At 32.6% G+C, this 20,179-nt stretch overlaps 2 protein-coding genes across 3 annotated transcripts; both read right to left on the bottom strand.

Moving 5' to 3' along the window:
* Positions 1–1,041: 1,041 nt before the first annotated feature.
* LOC108813231 (auxin efflux carrier component 4) lies at positions 1,042–4,093 on the bottom strand. Its single transcript, XM_018585723.2, has 6 exons — positions 2,872–4,093; positions 2,531–2,792; positions 2,326–2,411; positions 1,772–1,929; positions 1,606–1,682; positions 1,042–1,507 (listed from the first exon to the last, which is right to left on the bottom strand). The coding sequence occupies exons 1-6, from the start codon at positions 4,025–4,027 to the stop codon at positions 1,441–1,443; spliced, it is 1,806 nt and encodes a 601-aa protein (XP_018441225.1). The 5' UTR covers positions 4,028–4,093; the 3' UTR covers positions 1,042–1,440.
* Positions 4,094–14,728: 10,635 nt separating this feature from the next.
* On the bottom strand, positions 14,729–17,409 carry LOC108809689 (homeobox-leucine zipper protein ATHB-17). Of its 2 annotated transcripts, none has more exons than XM_018581847.2 (4): positions 17,241–17,409; positions 16,694–16,881; positions 16,518–16,597; positions 14,729–15,158 (listed from the first exon to the last, which is right to left on the bottom strand). In XM_018581847.2, exons 1-4 carry the CDS (start codon positions 17,317–17,319, stop codon positions 14,909–14,911), a joined length of 597 nt encoding a protein of 198 aa, XP_018437349.1. In that variant the 5' UTR covers positions 17,320–17,409; the 3' UTR covers positions 14,729–14,908. The 2 variants fall into 2 exon arrangements, with proteins under 2 accessions (XP_018437349.1, XP_018437350.1); XM_018581848.2 differs by having other exon boundaries at positions 14,731–15,158; positions 16,694–16,875; positions 17,241–17,408.
* Between the last annotated feature and the right edge of the window lie 2,770 nt (positions 17,410–20,179).

Genomic DNA, 20,179 nt, shown 5'->3' with positions numbered 1-20,179 from the left:
CATAAAATTACACTTGATATTTTCCAAAAACATTTTTTTTTGTCAAAGTTTCCAAAAACACTTGATATTTTCCAAAAACATTTAATGTATAATATTTAAGGAGAAAGCAAATAAATAGAGCTGTTTTATGTTTGTTTGTATGCTCTGATGAGTGTTTATGCTTAAGAGTACTATCCCAGCTTTTAAAAGTTTAGATTTTCTTTTTTCGATTTGTATATATAGTTGTGATATTTGTAGTTTATTTCTTTTAATTTCGGATATATGATCTTTGGATCATAAGGCCGTTAGATAGACCATTTGTTGGTTTTCCGCAGGTGCCACGCAGCTCGTAAGAACGTTGATGCAACTACGTACCATCCCTAAAACACGCCAGATGAACCGTGTTTGATGAGTCAAGGCAATTATAACACATGTACCGTAGTGGAATGTGCTTAGATTGTGTCACATGTAAATTAGCTTTCCGCTAGGTGTTGTGGAACGTTAGCTGCTCCGATAAATGGTGGCTTGCTGGCATTCCGGGTAAGATTGACGCGAAAGCTAGTCACTGGTGAAGTTGATACCTATGTCCACGTGCCATTATCTGACTAGTTAAATAAATTTTCTTTTCATCATTGTACAATCATCAAAATGTGTTACTACGGGTGGAGCATATATATTTCAAATCTTTTGTCAAACCTGAAAGTGGTAGACCGAAGCAACAGCCAGCGTAACTTGACGGTCGCCGTCCGGTTCCAATTCTTCAAAAATATCATAAGTTTGTCTCGCAAAGCCATGTTTGTTGTAAGAAATTTAAATGCATAGCTAATAATACATCCCTTCCACTTCCACCGTACGATCGTAGATATGTATATTGTATATTATTCAAGACTAAAACTCCTATTTTAACATAATTTACAAATCTAATTTTAATTTTGTTGTCATCGATTAGAACTCACACAAGATATCATCACCAAACACATCAGTTGCTTACTTGATTATAAGTCCTAGTAAGCTAGGTTTAGTTAAATGCACAACAGTGATATCATATATGTGTAGGATTAATAAAAGGTGCAAACATTCAGTTAATAAAAAGATATACACAAACACACGGGTGTATCATAGTGCATTACATTTGCTTAACGAAAATCTACAAATAATTAACAGAAAAAAACAGAAAACAAATAATTAAGATCGATGAAAGAGAGGGTTTTTTTGGCGTGTAATGAAGACAAGATCCTTAATCCCTGCAATCTTGTTCACTAAATCCTAAGTACTTTTGTTGTGTTCCACAAATTTGGAAACAAAACCAAAACCAAAAGCATATCTTCTTCTTGTTCACAACTTTACACTCTCCCCCACGAAATCAAAGCTTTTGTTTATTTCCTGGTTTCTGATGAATAAAATAACCAATCTCCGAGGCGTTCTCAAAAGCCAGTTGAAGTTGAAGGCGCAGGAACCGATTCAAAGGCCAAGAAAGATATAGTATACCAAAGTTATTGGTAAGGCTATGAGCATTCCAAATATAACCCTGCATCCATTTTCACCATCACAACATGTGTTATTTGGCTCCATTATATATAACATATTTGACCAAAAATTAACATAATGAAAAGGTTTGGAACTTACGCAGTGCTGAGAATCGTTGGATGCACATTGTACTCTTTTGCAAACACAAACGGGACTATTCCTTGAGGCAACGCAGCCTATATACATAATCAACATCATGTATCATATACTATAAACCTAGATTATCATGGATCATACAACAGAACAACAAAATATTTGTTTATACCTGAACGATGGCTATACGGAGGAGGTCACCATGTAGCCCAATGGCGAGCGAAGCAACAGCCATGATGGCGGGTCCGGTTAGAAACCTGACGGCCATCGCGAACGTGGCGACTGAGTTCCCACAAGCAATGATTTTGGGTTGAAGTGCCATGAACAAACCTTAATCATTACACCCAAAAATTAAATCAATCAAAGGAATAAAAGAGATTGACAGCAGGAGCTAGGTCAGCTTCATGGTGAGCCCACAAATAAGTACACAGACAGCCACTAGCTCGGTGTGGGGACCGGACCCACCAAAATGTCTGTGTCACAAAGATCAGAGGGTCCGGGCTCTCTTTGGGTAAATGCGTTGTACAGTCCATACATATGACTTTTACCAATTTCACGCTAACTAACTAAAATGCCTAGACCCACCATTTGCATTTAATGGCACTTTACAGATAAGATAGGAAGCAACTGGACTAAAAGTTAAGTTTAGAATCTTAGGATTACATCATTAAAGCTTGATCTGCATAATCATTCTCCTTTAAGAAAAGATGAAGCAAGTTTTATTACCTAAGCTGAACATAGCCATTCCAAGACCAGCATCTGAGAGTATGGAGATAGATTGTTGAAGTATTTTGGGCATAGCCACATGCCACCTGCTTCCATAAAACGTCATACCCAATTAGTCCATGTTACAATGCTTCCATATCTAAGATATATTAATATTACTTCCTTATCCAAATCGGTTTGGAAGAAAAAAAATGATTGGACTGACCGGTAAGCAACAAGAGCCCAGATTAGACCAATAAGACTGGAGTAAGTGTTTGGGTTTCTGATGAGTTTTCGCCACACCATTATCAGAATAAGACGCGTCACAACACTTGCCGGTGGCATATGAGTTCCCTTCCCACCGCCACCACCGGTATCTCCACCGGCTGCCTCTAGCTCAGCCGTGGAATTGGACCCCACCTTGTTCAGCCCTGCCGTTGCTTTTTCTATCTCTCTCTGAACCTCTCCAACGTTGATATCATCACCACCTGGCAAAACCAGAACCATGATTAAAAAAACACAAACTATAAGTGGAACACTTGAACTCAGTTTTGTATTAATACAAACCTCTAACATCGCTCTTCCGAGGTGGATCAGCCACAACCATCCGGATCTCCTTAGCGCCTTGTTCAGATTGCTCAGTCGCCACGTGTTCAGGCGATGCGCTCGAGCTCCAGACAAACATGTGAAGCTCCTTGGCGTCATGGCTCCCTTTCTTTTCCAGCTGTTGGTTTTCCGTAGAAGCTTTATTCGGTTTAACCGAACCCGCCGTACCGGAAGAAAACTCCGGATTCGGAACCGGGTACGACCCGGCTCCTCCTCCTGCGGGAACAGAACTGTTAGGGTAAAACCCGTACTTCACAGCGCTGCTCTCTTCGAAGTTGGACGCTCGTGGAGTCGGACCGTGAGAAGACTGAACGGAGTACATATCCGCCGGACCAAAGTTAGACAGCCTCCCGCCGGGAAACCCCATCACCGAGTAAAAATCAGAGTGGTTAAAATTCGAACCTCTCGGAGTCGAACTCATACTATAAATCTCGGCTCCGGTTAGATTCGAAGGCCGAGGCGTCATCATTAGAGACCGCCTCGACGCGTTCGACTTCCTAACCGTGACGTGAAGCTTCCCGTCGTTCCCGATCTCAGCATCGGTCTCAAGAAAATCATGTCCGTCTAGAGACACCACGTCGGACTCCACTTTAAAGGAGACGATGGAAGCCCCCGTCTCCGGGAACTGCTCCATGATGAGAAGCTTGGCGCCGCGGTACTCGAAGAGAAAGAGGAGGAGAGTGTACCAGATGATACACTGAAGCACAACGACTTGGACCATGAGAGATCCGGCTTCGACTCCGTACATGGCGATCAAGAGAGGGATCCCCATGACGAGAGTGTTGGGAAGCGTGCTGAGAGAGAAGATGGTGATCATCCACTCCAAGCTCCCTTTCTTCGTCAGGCTCGCCCATAGGCCGAGCAAGACGAGCATGATGATCTTCTGGAGCGTGTCGGCGGCTATGAAGCGAAGGTTCATGGCGTAAGGGTTGTTGGTGGAGATGAAGTGGAAGGAGAGGAGAGGGACGGCGAATATGGCCACGAAGCGGTTGATGCCGGAGCACTGGTCCGGGGAGAATATTTTCCACCACCGGACGGAACCGTAGGCTAGTATCATGGCGACGTAGAGCGGTACAACCGCAGTGAGAACGGTGTACAAGTCGTGCCACGTAATCATTTTTCTGGTGAGTAGTGAGTGAGAAATAAAACCGTTATAGAAGAAGAAAGTATATACTAGTTTTAGAAGAAGGGAGGGCCTCTTATATAGACTTTAGAGAGGCAGTGATAGTTGTCATCACTCATCATCAGCACACGATTACGTTTAAGTGTGATTAATTTATCGATTGTTTATTAGTAATTTAATTAAATGGTTGTGTAGTTTGAGTGGGGACACGTGCTAAATAATAAGTGGGTGAGTTTCTGGCGGGACGTGGACAGTTTTTATGGAATAGTCGTGTTATGACTGCTTTCGTTAAACACTTGATTACGAGCCATCATACAATACATAAAAAGGTGGTGAAGTTTCCAAAATTTTAAAAGTTGCGAAAAAACTTGTCGAATATTTATTGTTTTCTTGACAAATAGCTATCACAAAGCAGGGTTGTCCAAAAAAAAAAGCTATCACGAAGCAGGAATAATACTGTGTTGCAATATCTTTGTGAGTCGTTTCTTTATATGTTTTTGTAAATGTACATTAATTTTAGATTCCAAATAAATTAAAATTTGTATTCGTTGTTACAGAACAGCGATGAAAAATTACAAGAACAAATTTAGTTAGGTTGTTAGGTCAGAAGTACTGTTGGATCGTTGAATTAAAACACAAACTTATTCAATTGTGATGACATTGATGTTTTTCTTCTTCTTTCCAAATCATGGAACTGAGACTGTCCCCGTAAGTGAAATAGAAAATTAATAGTACTAACTAAGAGGTTAATAAATCTACAACTATACTTATCAGAGGCAGGCTAGTGGCTAAACGAGAGGTTGGTTTTGTTGCGTTTATGATTTGAGCTCTCATGAAAATGATGTTTTGAGCATGTAAAAATTTATTAGCAAAAACAGGTATTTGGTTAAAAGGGATTAGAAATCAGACCGAACCCTTTTATTGGTTAAAATATGGTTAGATATATCGATAATAATATTTTATTTTGTAAATATGTAAAATTAAATTTTAAATCTGTACATAGATTTAAAACGATAATTAAAATGAAAAAGAACGAAGCAAATTATGCAGACCACACAAGGGGACCTCAATTATAACCGACCCAACAACATATACTCTATTTTCTAGACGAATATAGAGTTTGAACTTTGACCTAATACTACTTGATACGAACCAATCATGGGACGCTGCAAATTATTTAAGATAGTATTTGATGAGGCATTTTTGTTAATCAACGACATAATTTTAATACACACCTACTCACATGGTGTAACCGAAGAAACGAGAGCACGAGTCACATCACCAATCATCCCTTTTGTTGATTCTTCACATAACTAAACTACATTAAAAATACAAGCTAGAAGTCTATAATATCACGATTAGTATTACAAAACTAGATTATAGATCGTTGGATCGAAACGTATCGATAGTTTGGCGTACCAACAATATCAATGTCTTTTTCGTTTGCGATATAATAATATTTACAATACATGTTTTGATGTTCGTTATGCAATATTTCACCATTTATCAAAACGTATGGTACATATTATGATCTGGATTCTGGACCCATTAGAAAAAAAGATCACAGCTGTAATTTTCTCAAAAGAGCTAATGCGTCCTTATTCCTTAAGCAGATGTTGATGGGTTCTGCTAACCAGTAATAGTGGTCCACGTGTCTTAATCAAATAATAAAGACACTATAATTATACCACGTGACACGCACATGGTACAGTCCCATGCATGCCTTTCCACCTCGCGCCGGGTCGTCGCCGTCGCTACCAAACCAAGGGCTCAAAAAGTTTTTGTATACAGGTCCCAAATTTTATTTTAAAAGACTTATTTTGGTACTTTAGGGGCCTAGCATTGTAATGTGAACTTCGCATTGGCACATGAAATAGTGATGTTCTCTATATATTTCAAGTGTGGATTATCCAATTATACTTTTAATGGTTTTCCGTTCTTTTCTTTATCTTTTGAAACTGGCTTTCAATTAAAAACAAAAAGAAACTAGGTGTTTTGCCCGCACATGCGGGCATAAATTTCTTATAAATACTTATTAGTTTATGTCTTATTAATCTAAAACCAGCATAATAAATTATTAATTATGTTTTTAAATAGTTAAATCAAACATCAAAATATTTATATATGTCGAATACTTTTAATCAAAATATATACTTATTATTGTATTAAGTTTTTTTAAAACACTCATATCTTAGAGATAGTTTAGAAAATATACTTATATTTTTTGGTTGACTAATATTTAATAATAAATTATTTTGTATCTTATTTTTTTAACTTTTATAATAAAAATATTTTTTTCAGATAGGCACAAGAAAAATAATATATATAGAAGAATTATCTTTTTTTTTATAGTTCTAAAATATTATTTTGTAATCAATTATTTAATATAGCAAACTTTATATCATTAAAATAAATTAGTGAATAGTTAGAAACTAATAATAAATTAATAACTATCTAAAAGTCTAAAACCTAATAAAAATATGACAAATAAGAAAAGCTAATATAACATATAAATTTAATATTAATAAAATAAAATAAAATTTGTTTTTATTTATATAGAATATTCATCAAGATTATTATTTTAAATTAATGATTTAGTGACTCAGCTCAAAACAAATAATACATCAATGATAATTTAGCTTAAAATTAATAAAAATATGACAAATAAGCAAAATTAGCTAAAATCATGGAGAACATGACAAGTAAGCAAAATCAATTCATAAATAATAGTATAGATAAAATGGTACAGCCATTGGTGGCAGAATTGTTTTTACGATATAACCAGATAATATAAGCTTTGCCCAAAATATAAGAAAGTCCATAAGCCCAAGTTGTTGAATCCAGACACATGACAAGAAGCCCAAGTCAGAAGCAGGCCTTTAAAAAACGAAGCCCATATACCTAGGGATCAAAACGATCAGCTTTTGATTAGAGAAAAGCGTTGTTCAATCGTTTCTGTGACGAAGAAAAATATCTGATCAGTCTGGTATCTGCTCAGTAATGATAACCACATCGGTAATTAGCAGGATCATGGCATCAATAGTGAAAACCAATTCAACATGCAGAGACAAAGACCGAAGTAGGAGTTAGAAACCCAGTAAACGGATGATCTTAAATGTCTAGCGAGGAAGCAAGGTAATGCGGCTAATGCCCCCAGAAGAGATGTTAAGAACGATTCGTCATCCACGCTTCATACATTCGCGTGGCAAACGAAGGGTTTGACTCCCTGATAGCAGAGATTTTATTCCTAACCGTGGAATCAAATGATTGAGTCAATCGGTTTGAATTGTTGGCGATGGAGCCTTTCATTCCGCTCTATCCATATGGTATAAACTAGGCATTGCCAAGCTAGTATCAAGACTCTTTGCCGAGCAATAGGAGCATTCCATGAGCTGATGTCAATAAGCGTTTGGGTCCATTCAGAAGTGGGGGTAATGTTAAGCTAGATGGGCCCTCACACTTAAAACCAATTGTGATTAGTGGAGTGACTCATTTATTTTATATATTATTAAAGATTCTTTTCCAATACCCGATGTGAGACAACTATGTGTCTAATACGCCCCCTCGAGATGATGGTTCTCTAAGCATCAATCTCGGAATGTTCGGGCAAGGATCGATGGGCCGACTTTGGACTGGATCGATGTGGATCGGGTTAGACTATATGAATCGGGCTCTGATACCATGTTAAGCTAGATGGGCTTCACACTTAAAATCAATTGGTGATTAGTGGAGTGGCTCATCTATCTTATATATTACTAAAGATCCTTTTATAATACCCGATGTGGGACAACTATATGTCTAATAAAGCCACATCGAGTTGCTACTTGATTCCATACGGCATTCGAGTAAGGACATATAAAATATATATGGTCTCGACTTTCATGAGATGAATTGCATAGAAAGCAAGTAGGGTCAACTTGTAATCCCCATTGGTTTTCCGTTCTTTAAAACACTCATATAACCATTGATATTTTATCATTGCATATGATAATTAATATATGTCTCAATTTATGTGCAAAAGATTTCAGAAAATAAAAGGTAATGATCTCAAAACCCGAAGAAATTGAAGAGTGGTCATTCACCAACAAAATAATAATTAACAGTAATTTTCCCTCGTTTGTTTATCATCTGATATTTTAGGTTTGCGTAAATAAACTAAAAGAATATTTAAAGAAAGTATTTTCAAACCATAAGCACTATTAAACACCTACATAACCACAACCCAACTATTAAAAATTAAACTGCATGATATAAAAGTCAAGTAAAATAAAACAAATAAATATTACATAAAAATTGAAAATGTGATGAAACAAAAAAAATCTAAAGCATCACCCTTCTTTCTTTTTTTTAAAAAGAAAGAGGGAGTAGTGATAACTTCTTTGTTTGATGGAAAAGGGTATACTATTAAGTATTAACACTGTCAAACTATGGAACATTTTTAATTCTCATATATTTAGTTTTATTTCTTGAGTATTTAAAAATAAGTTTCTAAAAATTTCAGGTTCTAATGATATATTATGAAAATGTATCTTGTTTGTGCTCGGACTTGCTGAGACTAGCAAATTTTTTGCATCTATGAAATCAATAATTTGAATTTTAAGAAAAAATTAAAAAATAATTTTGTTCTTTAAAAATATAAAGGGAAATAATTTAGTTGGAAGCTTACTTAGTCCAGTGGTTTGAATAAAAGTTTATTAATATTTCTATATCAGGAAATCTGAGAATCAAGAAAACACAGATTATGCAAATAACGGAGAAAACAAGTTACAAGAAGTCTTCAATATGGTGCATGACGTATCATCAAACATGGATGACGGCTCGGAGTAACACAGTCAGACGTGTATTTTCATATGGTGGTAGAATTATCGGCTGTAAAACCGTCTATGTAATATTTCTCAGCATTATAATAGCATAATTAATCAGATGTTTAAAAAAAACTAGAACTTCTTTCTCTCTCTTCCTATCTTTCTATATCGTCTTTGTAAAATGTTGGTTTTTGGTTATTTCATCAATTCTGCCAAATATAAAAGGCATGTTTTATGGAGGTATTGAACGCTATGATTGGTCTCTTTGTGTTTCAGGTTCATATAATTTTGGTACTAAGTATTATTTTAAATTCATGATTTAAAAGATTGATTTCAATAACATGAGATTGTGAATATAAGATCTGAAATTTCTAGTAATACAAACTGTTTGATAATTTTTTGACGTATGAGATAAAATGAATTTTGACATATGACTAAAAAGAATATGTATTAAATCCAAGACTATGCACATGAGGATTTCACTTGCATTCGGATTTCCAAAGCTAAATTTGTGAAGATCTATCGATTTCAACTCAAACTAATTGATCATAAGTAGAGTGGACCAAGTCACATCTCAACAATCTCTTTCGTGATAATAGTGTGTATAACCGTTAATCTCAACAAAATCTATCAGACTCATTCCGAAATATTGTTTTTCTTTTAGTAATTTAAATGGAATTGAACCTTTCTGGACCACCAATTAGTGGGATAATCTTTCTACTTTTAGGACCCTAATGAATACGAGTGATGATTTGCTTTGTTACTATGATAAGTTTTTTATCTTTCAATTTAAAACTAATTAGTAGTATTAGAATGGTTCGAATCCTTTATATGTTACTCGAGTCTCTTTCATATTTGTAACTAGGGTCGGCCCGCCCTACGGGCGGGAAGTTATAATAAAAACTATTTTGTATAATTTTTTATTAGTTTATGAAGCATTTAAGATCACTATTGAAAATGATATTATAGACAACAAATAAAGAAAAAAATTCTGAGATCATATAGTTATTTTTAATAAATATCTTTTGTTTGATTTAAAGTGATCTAATATACTTTAATATTAGTGCAGTAGATGCTTTATAATCTTAGACCAAAGAATACAGAACAAACTTTCTGTGTTTTGCAAACTTTAAATTTGACTAATATCATCAAAGTGATGCTTCATAATTGCGAGAAAAAATGAATATATCTTGTTTATACTATTTGGGCAGAACATGTTTTTTTACAAATGTTTATTTTAATCTTATATACATATATACTTATGTCTTTCGCATATGCACCCCGAAAATCCTAAAAGATTTATTAATATTTAAATTTTGTCATATAAACATGAAATACACTTTATTTTGGAAGGTTTTAGTAACAAAAATAATTTTTAATATTTATTTTTTGAATTGACTATACATTAATTAAAGAAAAAGATATTTATGTTTATATATATATTTTAATATTTTGGCTTATGTATATTTTATTATGTTTAGAAATATGTAACTTTGATTCAAAAAAGAAATATATAACTTTGATTCAAAAAAGAAATATATAACTTTGATTCAAAACTACACAAAGCTACTTTTAAGTCTCATGTTACATGCTATTTACTATACTACATTTGAGGTCAATTTAAATATGTGTTTTTACATTGTGAATCTTTTATTGTTCCGTGAGAAATTGATGTTTTTTTTGAAATTTGGCATGTGAGAAATTGATGTTGCAGTATAATTTGTAAAAAACCCAGAAGCATGCCAAACTAAATGAAAACACACCAACTAAATCATAATACACTTGTTTCCTTGTACAACAAAATCGTTGTCCTGCGGTGAAAGAGATATGTTTGACTTTTCTATCTGAGTTGAATTCATAATCCATCCATAGCTACCTGTTTTTCTCTAGCAAAACATTCTGTTGTTTATGGACTATATTTGCCTTTCTCCGTTGTTGTTACAGGATGGTCCAACTGAAGCATCGTCCAAGACTAACACACCTTGGCTAAATTCACAGTAATCTTTGACACTGTGTAGTTTCAGAAGTTACTTGAGAGACCATCTCCAATACTCAATCGTTCACAAAATCAAGCTCCTCTCCTGTTTTTTTTCTTATATGAATTGTATCAGACCTAGTATTATTTGTAAGATTCATATAGTTTTAAGTCATTTTGTCCTCTGCCTATCTCAACACTTGCTTGCAACTTGCTTTTTTTGTTGACGGCTTTAGTATCATCTTTGTTTAATAATTTCAACTGATCTTTATGTTGAACGAACTGTTCAGCAATGCCAAAATCTGAGGATATGTCGTGTAAAACAAATCCAAATGGTGACTGCAGCTGATACTTTTTACAGCATTGAATGCTCCCTTTACTTAATTATTCTTCTTTAATATTTTTCAAGTGGTTCAATCTTTTGTAACGCTTATGGTAAAGAACATCACAAAGCTGCCAAAAATTTAATAATTATATCAAAAATTAGCTAACTATAATGGGAGACGATTTTTTACGACAAACAAAAACATGAAAATAAGAATCAACCACAAAAATAATGATTTACACATAATATAAAACCTAATTATTTAGAGAAACACAAATGTTATACAATAAATAGAACAAACAGAAAATTCTATCCAGTTTTATCAACATCCCACGGAAAAATCATATTTTACTGAATAACCAATTTTAAATACAGATCAGTTCCGAAACATTCACACCTTGAAGCAACCTTTATCTTCGTCTCATCCACCTCACCAATGGGAGCCATTGATCTGTCTCCCTGACAGAATGTCATCGGTGTATGTTGCTGTTGCGTTCAATGAGCAACCACTATGATGAAACGATATCGAAGGAGGCGAAGCTATAGGTGGAAGGAGTGTAAAGTTTCACAGATAAGGTGGAGACAGTCACTCAGTCATAATGACAGAAGCGGTGGCATGGAAACTTTTGTTTAAATCCATGTGTTCTTCTTATTTGAGCTACTTCCAGTAATTTAAAACAAAAACAAATCATAGATCTTGTAGTCATAAGAATCATAAGTTTACAAAAAGAGGCTTTTGATTCATAAAGTACACAACTTTCTTATGTATAAAACCAAAAAGAGTAGAGAGTTGAGTAACATTACCAACATCATCATCGACAGTAGGAGGTAACACCAACTTCTCCAAAGTTCTCCGGTGAAGAACAAATTAATAAGTTGAGTATTTTGAAATATTGGGCTACAAACGTGAAACCTTGCAGTCAGAACACAAATGAAGAAAAAAGCCATGGAAAGGATTTGTATGTGGTTTCTTACGACTCGAGAGGAACTGTAACAGTCAGTGGTGATCCCGATGACCCAGTTCCATAAATTCTTGGATCAATTTAGATAGACTTTTGAGCCAATCTAGATGCCATTCGCCAATCCGGCCTAATCAGAGTTTAGAAGATTGATCTGACAGGAACTCCAGACGGTTATACTATAAGAGAGATTGGAGAGATGAAGAGAGTACGAATTTTGGAAGGGAAATACATACATATTTATATAGAAAGCACATCGCTTCGCCGATTCGATCCACGAATTGAAGACATTGCCATGGACGTCTGAATTAATGAGAGTTAACACAAAGATACCATAACGCACACCGTTTCAGAAATCGCGAAAGAGCTCAACCATCACCGGATCGTCACTCGTCGATGGCGTAGGAGAAGGGTTAGAGCAAGCCGCAACATATCGGCCCAGTATAAGGGTTTGCAAGCGTGAAGCCCAACGCACAGAGATATAAAAAAGCCCATAAACCAACGTTTAAATGAAACGATGTGTTTAAGCAGAATGGACACGTGTCAGCACGTCATACAACCAATTTGTGACATGGATGCTGATGTGTCAGCAGGAGAGATCTAACTCTCTTTTATATATATAGATGTGGGATCTCTATCTCCAGCACAGTCTCTGTTCATTTCCTTGACTTCCAAACTTTTCCCCTTAGCTAGTGACTTTGAGCTTACCCAAACTCTTTAATCCATGAATAAGCTTTCACAATCTATTTAGGCAAGCTATATGACAATATGCGTGAGTTAGCTTAGATAGGCAAAGCTTTGAACTATAAACGGCCTGCTGTTTTTCTGCACCACCACTAGATGGCTAATATCACCATTCTGCACTTTTGTGAAACAAATCTATCTTATTAAAGTAGAAGTACTTTAAGCTTTTGTTTAGAAACATAGATAGTAGTAAAAAAATATAATGTTGTTTGGATAAATGGATAGTAGTATATTAAGAAAAATAATAATGGGCTTAATTTGAATCATATATTATTATGGCCTAAAATATAATTAACATTATTTTTGGGTTTTGTATGATTGTTATTAATTTGTTAAAGAAAATTATAAAATTATTTATAGTTTCTTTTGAAGGGATTTTTGAATAAATAAAGAACAAAATGTAATTTATTTATATAAATATATATTTTGTATGATATTTTCTGTTTTCATATATTTTAAACACTTTTCACAAAATTTCTTGATATATAATTTTAAAAATACAGTATAACTATATAAGTGATTCACCTCATGAATTATTATGTGTATTTAAGAGTGAAACACTATTATTAAGTAAAAGAATTATTAAATTACAAAAGTATAAATATTTATAAAATTCTTACTACCGTGTTTACGGGTCACAAATGCCTTTATAACACGATACAGAGCCAAAATACGTAGTTTAAACAATAAACAACAGTAGTAAAACTGAAATCGTTAAATGTTAGTTTTCTAAGTTTGTAAATACTGTAAATTCATCATAATTATTTATCAAAAAGGTATATACATATTTATTCCTAAAATTTTGGAAGATTTTGCGTGGGGATCTTCTCATTTAAACCAAAGTCCAACACTTGATCTCCACGAAAATAGAATAGAGATTAATAGCAACTCGGTTACCATTAATTATTCCTAAATAATTTCACATAAATTTAAATCTAGCAATTTTTAACTAATTTATATATTTGGTCATAAATTTTAGAAAGATTTGACGTGGGTATCTCCTCATTTAAATCAAGATCTCAAACTTGATCGCCACGAGTTAGAATAAAGGTTAATAACTACTAAATTGCCATATCTTTATTGTTCATAATTATTCCTAAATATTTTCACATATATTATTGTTTAAATCGTATGAAATCTTAGCATTTAATCTTAATAAAATCATTTTCGTTGAACACTTCAAAGTTGTTGCTTCTGGTGGTACAATTACGAAATACAAAGTTTAAATAATAAGCAATACAATTTCGTTCAACCAATTTAAAGTTCTGAAATGTTTATATATATCATAAAAATAAAAATCAACCCAATATCCATGTGGATGCGCGAATCAGCTTCTAATATTATTTACCACAATAAACTAAAGTAGTAAAGATTGTACCCATTAACCTTTTGTTTTTCAAGATTTTATATATATCATAAAAATAAATACCCGTCCAGTTGGGCGGGTTAAGATCTAGTTGAGCATTAATGCTTATGCACCTATTGAGAGTCACATTCGAACTAGTGCATTTCAACTTAGCCCACCTAAATTTTAATGGGCCTTTACTATATATCAGACCCCTTTTTCAAATATATCAGACCCTTTAATTTTTTTTTTGTGATCAAAATCAGACCCTTTAATTTTTTTTTTGTGACAACCCCTTAATTGGCCGAACTAGGAAATTTTGTATTGTTTTTCTTAGACCGAGGTTATTTAATTTCATGATTCTAAATTTAATATTTTAAGAAAAAACAAAATCCAACACTTCCATTTAAGAAATCTAATATGTTTATTTTGATTTACTGATATGTATTTTTAGTTGAATGTTATCATAAGGATTTTTTTTGGTTAAAAATGTTCTGCTACGGGCTTGAAAATATTGATTTTGAAAACCATATTATTATATTTCCAATCCAGAATTAAGGATACTAGATTTTTGATTAAAATAGAAACATTTACAAGGATTTGTTGTGCGCGCATAGAATACAATCTCTAAATACTATTTACACGAAATCATGTGATAATTTGTGTGCCTTGTCTGACCCTCGTTAATTAACTTATAAGCAATAATAATTAAAATATGTAAATCAATGTTCACGCTCTTTCAGCGGAAGCGTTTTCTTGGCTGGAGCCGCCATGGAGGGACTCGCTGCAGTGGTGACTCGCTCGCAACGAGGACACATAGTGAGGCTCGAGGCGGTGGCCGCCGTGGATGGCCCCACCTTCATGGCTCTAAGCTCTTCTACTTCTCTGTGGAGCCTGTGGTTTTGCTCGGTTAATGAACCAAACCACCTTTTAAGATACTCGCATTCCATCTCAGTTTGCTTTAATTTGCTCCTAAACCAAACAGAGTCAAAATGGTACGGTACGAGTTAATTATTTGTTTATGTAAATAGATTAAACTGAAAACAAGAATCAAATATTCTTGTCGACGATGCAAATATATATATATATATATATTATATCAAAAGTATATATAATAATGTAAAGGAAAAAGAACCGCATGAAGGGGCAAATGAGTTATGAGTCAAAGGGCATTGATGAGAAAATAAGTACACGATTCTGGACAGAAGGAAGAAAACACATTGATTGATCTACTGGATTTATTAACAAATAATGACATAAAATGAAAGAACAAAGAGGCTATAAGATAAGTATTGTAACAAAAGTGTGGCTATGATTATAGTTATATTTTGGGAAACCGTCATAATAGTTATACCACCAGTTTTGAAACTCTTCTTATTTATTGCACCTTATAGATACCTTTCACATCTGTTCACAATTATTGAGAGATCTAAATTTATAATTTATTTTATATTAAAATAAGTAACATTTTCCTTTTTTAAGAACGAGTGATAATTTATATATTGATTAATACTCTAATACGTTACACCTGAACAAATGAGATTCATGCAGAAACTGAAGAACTATACGTTACCAATAAAAAATGTAATAAGATTAGTGTGAAACATTGAGACCTTGACACAATGACATGTGAATATATAGGTAGGTATATGTTCTTATGTATACACGTATATATTGACGTACACGAGCCAAATTGTTTTCAAACATTACTTACTCCAAGTTACATCACACACTAGAAAAACGTGTTAATGGATCGGATATCACAACTGGCGGCTTCGAATTGCCGTCGTCACTTGTGAAAGTAACCATGCAACAACATATACGCGATGGAACATATATAACTACTTCCACATTAATATAGTTTTTCTATTATCAATGTGTGTGTTTAATTGGATGTCTGTTAATTTCTTTGTGTAAATTGTTTGACTTGAAAAGTTCAGGTCAATTGAAAATTTTAGTTTTCCTTTTGTATATGTAGCAAGTGGTGATTCATGTAAACTACTTTTCGAGAACTTAAGACCTCGAAGGAAAGCATTATAAAATAAAGATATGTTAGAGGAATGAGATATAATGTATGAAAAAGACAACATTAACTTTTTATTATTTAAGGGTACGACTTGTATGTTAACGGGGTAGGTCGAATCCGATTCAGATTTCGTTTTTTTGTTTGCTTTATTTAATATTCCGTCAACGTTTAACGCTTATGTAATACTCCTATCTCAGACTAATCATCGACCACTCGCTTATTGTATTACATTATTATAGTCAGATATTTTTATTCACCAATGATGTAAAAAGGTGAAAAATTAATAAATGAAAAAGAAACCGTACCTTGCTCTACGGTTTTGGAACCAAACTTCAATTTGTCTTGGCCGTAGCATCAAATGCTTTGCAAGTGCTTCCTTTTGTTTCTACATTTTACGAAAAGGAAAAATAGAGAAACATAAGTATAAAACACTTATTATGCTAGAAAACTATTGATATTATTGGTAGGGAATAAAAATTACGGGATTAAGGGTATGATTCTGTCTGAAACTATCTTCAAGAAGACGAGACTGTTCTCTTGTTAAACGGAGTTTCTTTCGCGGAGGAGCAGAACCACCAAGGCTGAGTTCTTCATCGTCTTCAGACGACGGCAATCGATTCATGTCTAGCTTTAGCTGTTCCCTTCCTCCTCCACTTCCTTCATCTGAAACTTATTGTGCGTATAACATTAATAATAACGTTTTATCAAAAAAAAACATTAATAATAACGACAAACAAACGATATATCATGATCAAAGAAGTAAGAAGATGAAAACATAATTATTGTCTTTTTAAATATAAAAACATGGTGATGAAAAACTAGTTACGCATACATGAGATCTTTTTTTTATTATGATATTTCCTTGTAAAATGAATTAATAAGATCGGATCATCAACCAGAAGAATCTGAACACAAGTTTATACGGTAGTTATTTTGTTTTTTTTTTTGCTAAAATATACAGTAGTTACTTATGATCATATTTTTTACATAGTGTATTAGATTATGTATATGTTGTATTTATGGCTTACCGGAAGGAGGAGAGGAAGAAAAGCCTGGAACGGAGATAGTAAGATCCAAGTTTGAATAGTTTTCTGGTAAAATAGCCATTAATAAATTGATCTAGGGTTCTTCGAGAGGAAGAAAAAGGAAAAGGTAAAGTTAGAGAGGGAGACTAATAATAAAGAGACAAACTTGAAGCTGGCGATGCCTTTATATTTATATTCACATTCACATTCATATGCATATATAATTATGTTTATATAATTATATATGTATGTAGATGTGTATATGCGCACGCACGCATGCGTAATCCATATCATAGAGTACTATATGCTAATGCGTACGTATATTATTGCCGCATGTACATAAATAGTAGTTTTATCATTATAGGATAAGCAATCTACATGTAAGGAGAATATAATAAGATGCCTACTAATGTATATGTGTCCACTAAACAAACTTTATATTATTAGTACGAAACTGTATGAACGTATGTAACTTAAAGTAGTTTTAAATTTAATTTAAAAATGTATAAATTTAATTAAATTTACTCTTTGATTAATAAATACAAGAGCGCTGGGCTTTTGACTGATGTTCGCTGGTCAAAGGCAGATGAGAAGAGTATAAATGGCACGTGTCGAACAGTAAATCGATGGCGGAGTAAATGCTGACTCCGTGTGTGAGACTAACCAGCAGGTTTTCTGTTTGTTTATGTTATTAATTAATTAGCTTTTACTATTATCTACTCTGTTTGATTGCTTCAAAAAAAATTGTTGTTTTTATTTTAAATCCAACATTTGGTTACGAAGTCTCCTTTTCCCCCTGAGGAACCTGAGCCGGCTCAAATTTTAGCTTTGTGAATATGATGGAGACCCTGAACACTTCTTACTCTATACGCATTATCTCGCATATTATTTAGCATTTATGTACATTACTTTTTCTTTCATTTTTATACATATGCAGATGATGACGTTTGTTATTTTAAAAGAGAGTGAAAACATAACTGGTTTGAAAATTATTGAAACAGAAACGTCTATTTGATAATCATAACTACTACATTAATTTGGGTTTGTTGATTTTCTTTGTACCGATTATAGTCATTTAATAAAAGATGAGAAAGTAAGATGTTTACAGATTCAATAATAGTACTAGTTTATATAATTATGGTCAATGTCCATCGGCAAACCATGAACGTTTCACTAGTCGATTTGAAAGTTACTTTTAAGTTTTGTTTGTTTTCTCAAAAACTATCTAGACTAGAATTACGCCGAGTTAGAAACACTTTTTTGTATGCATAACTTTTTCAACAATTCACATGCATTTTATCATATTTAAATATGAATTATGATTTGATCCAAAAAAATATGAATTATGATTTTGCAATAAATTATTAAAAATCTGGTAACTTATGTGTATGTGTAAAGCATGTAATTTATAATGATGTGGTGCATTCTAGGCCACCTGGCTGCATGAGTTATATATAGATATGCTTAGTTTTTTGGCATTATGGCATATATAATCTATTGGATTTAATCGCACTCCTTTCTTCAACTGACTTAATTATTTGGTGTCTGCAAGATTATTAGTATATCCAGATATCGTAATCATGACAATTATATAGTATCTGCTTATACATATTTGTGTTTATATCAAATAATATTAGATTTAAACTCTATTATTCTCCTACTATTTTAGCTTAAAATTAAATTTTGGATTTTTTTTTAGATTTGATTTTTTTTTTCACATTTTCTAAATGTACATGTTTTTCGTATCTTAACCATAAGTTTAAAATAAGATAAAATTATGATAAACATAAAATAAAATTTTAAATTATATTTTAGTAGACTTCTGATGAAATTTGCTTAAATTTTATGGTTTAGTAAGTCTACTAACTTTAGATTTATGCATAATTCATTAAAAGTCTACTAGATAATATTTATTTTATTGATTTGAAAAAATTGTATATTTAGAAAACATGAAAATAAATATGAAAAATTCAAAATGGAACTAATAAGTTAAAATAGTAGAAAATTAAACACAGAATGTAAATATATATACTTTGAAAATAAACACAAAATGCATATTTAAAATTTATAGATGTAAATCTTACTTGTGGGTGGAGGCGATGAAAACTGTGTAAGAAAATACATTTAAAATAAAATAAAATTATGAAAAAACATAAGATGAAGAATTTAAAAATAATAATTTAGTAAACTTGTAATGAAGTCTTCTTAAATTTGTGGTTTAGTAGACTTCATTTGTAGTCTATTAATCTAATTTTAAAAATTTCATAAGATATTTAGTTTAGGAATGACACAAATTTGTTTTGCTAAAACAGAAACAAAAACACACTTTTGTTCTATTTTTTTCCGTAATTATCCTTTCTATTTATCACAGAAATAATTTTATGAAATACTCATATACACATGCTGGTAATTTTTGGTTGTAAAACTTGTTAAATTAAAGTTTCTAAATATGTTATATGGCAAGAAGATGACATATTCTACAAAAACAAATTGCATGGTGGAAACTGAATTCCAAGTTAAACAAATTATTCTATTTTCGCTAGAGTTAGTAATCTATTTTTAAATAGAAAATTTGAATATGAAGAATGTAAAGTCTACACATTCTAAAAGTAACTAGATTTACTCTGAATGCAGCTTCTATTTTTTCGAGAAAATTTAAAATTCTACGAATATGAAATCTAAAGACACCTGAAAAGTTTACATATGGTTGAATCTACTTACAAATTAGTTGTATGTTCTCTACACAGCATAGATGTTTCATTCCATGGATAAAAATAACTATATTTCCGAAATATGAAAAGTTACGCTACAAAATATACTAAAAATATTTGAAAATCTTTTTATTTTACTAAAACTGTTTCAGCGATTTTTTTGTTAAAAAACTAAAATTAAAATCGACTTTCATTTGTTAAAAATTCTTTTTGATTTATTTTAAATAAAAT

The sequence above is a fragment of the Raphanus sativus genome, chromosome 6 (genome assembly GCF_000801105.2).
Source record: "Raphanus sativus cultivar WK10039 chromosome 6, ASM80110v3, whole genome shotgun sequence".
NCBI classification, from domain to species: Eukaryota; Viridiplantae; Streptophyta; class Magnoliopsida; order Brassicales; family Brassicaceae; genus Raphanus; species Raphanus sativus.
Note: the sequence above shows the minus strand (reverse complement) of the source record. Positions and strands in the feature narration are given on the sequence as shown.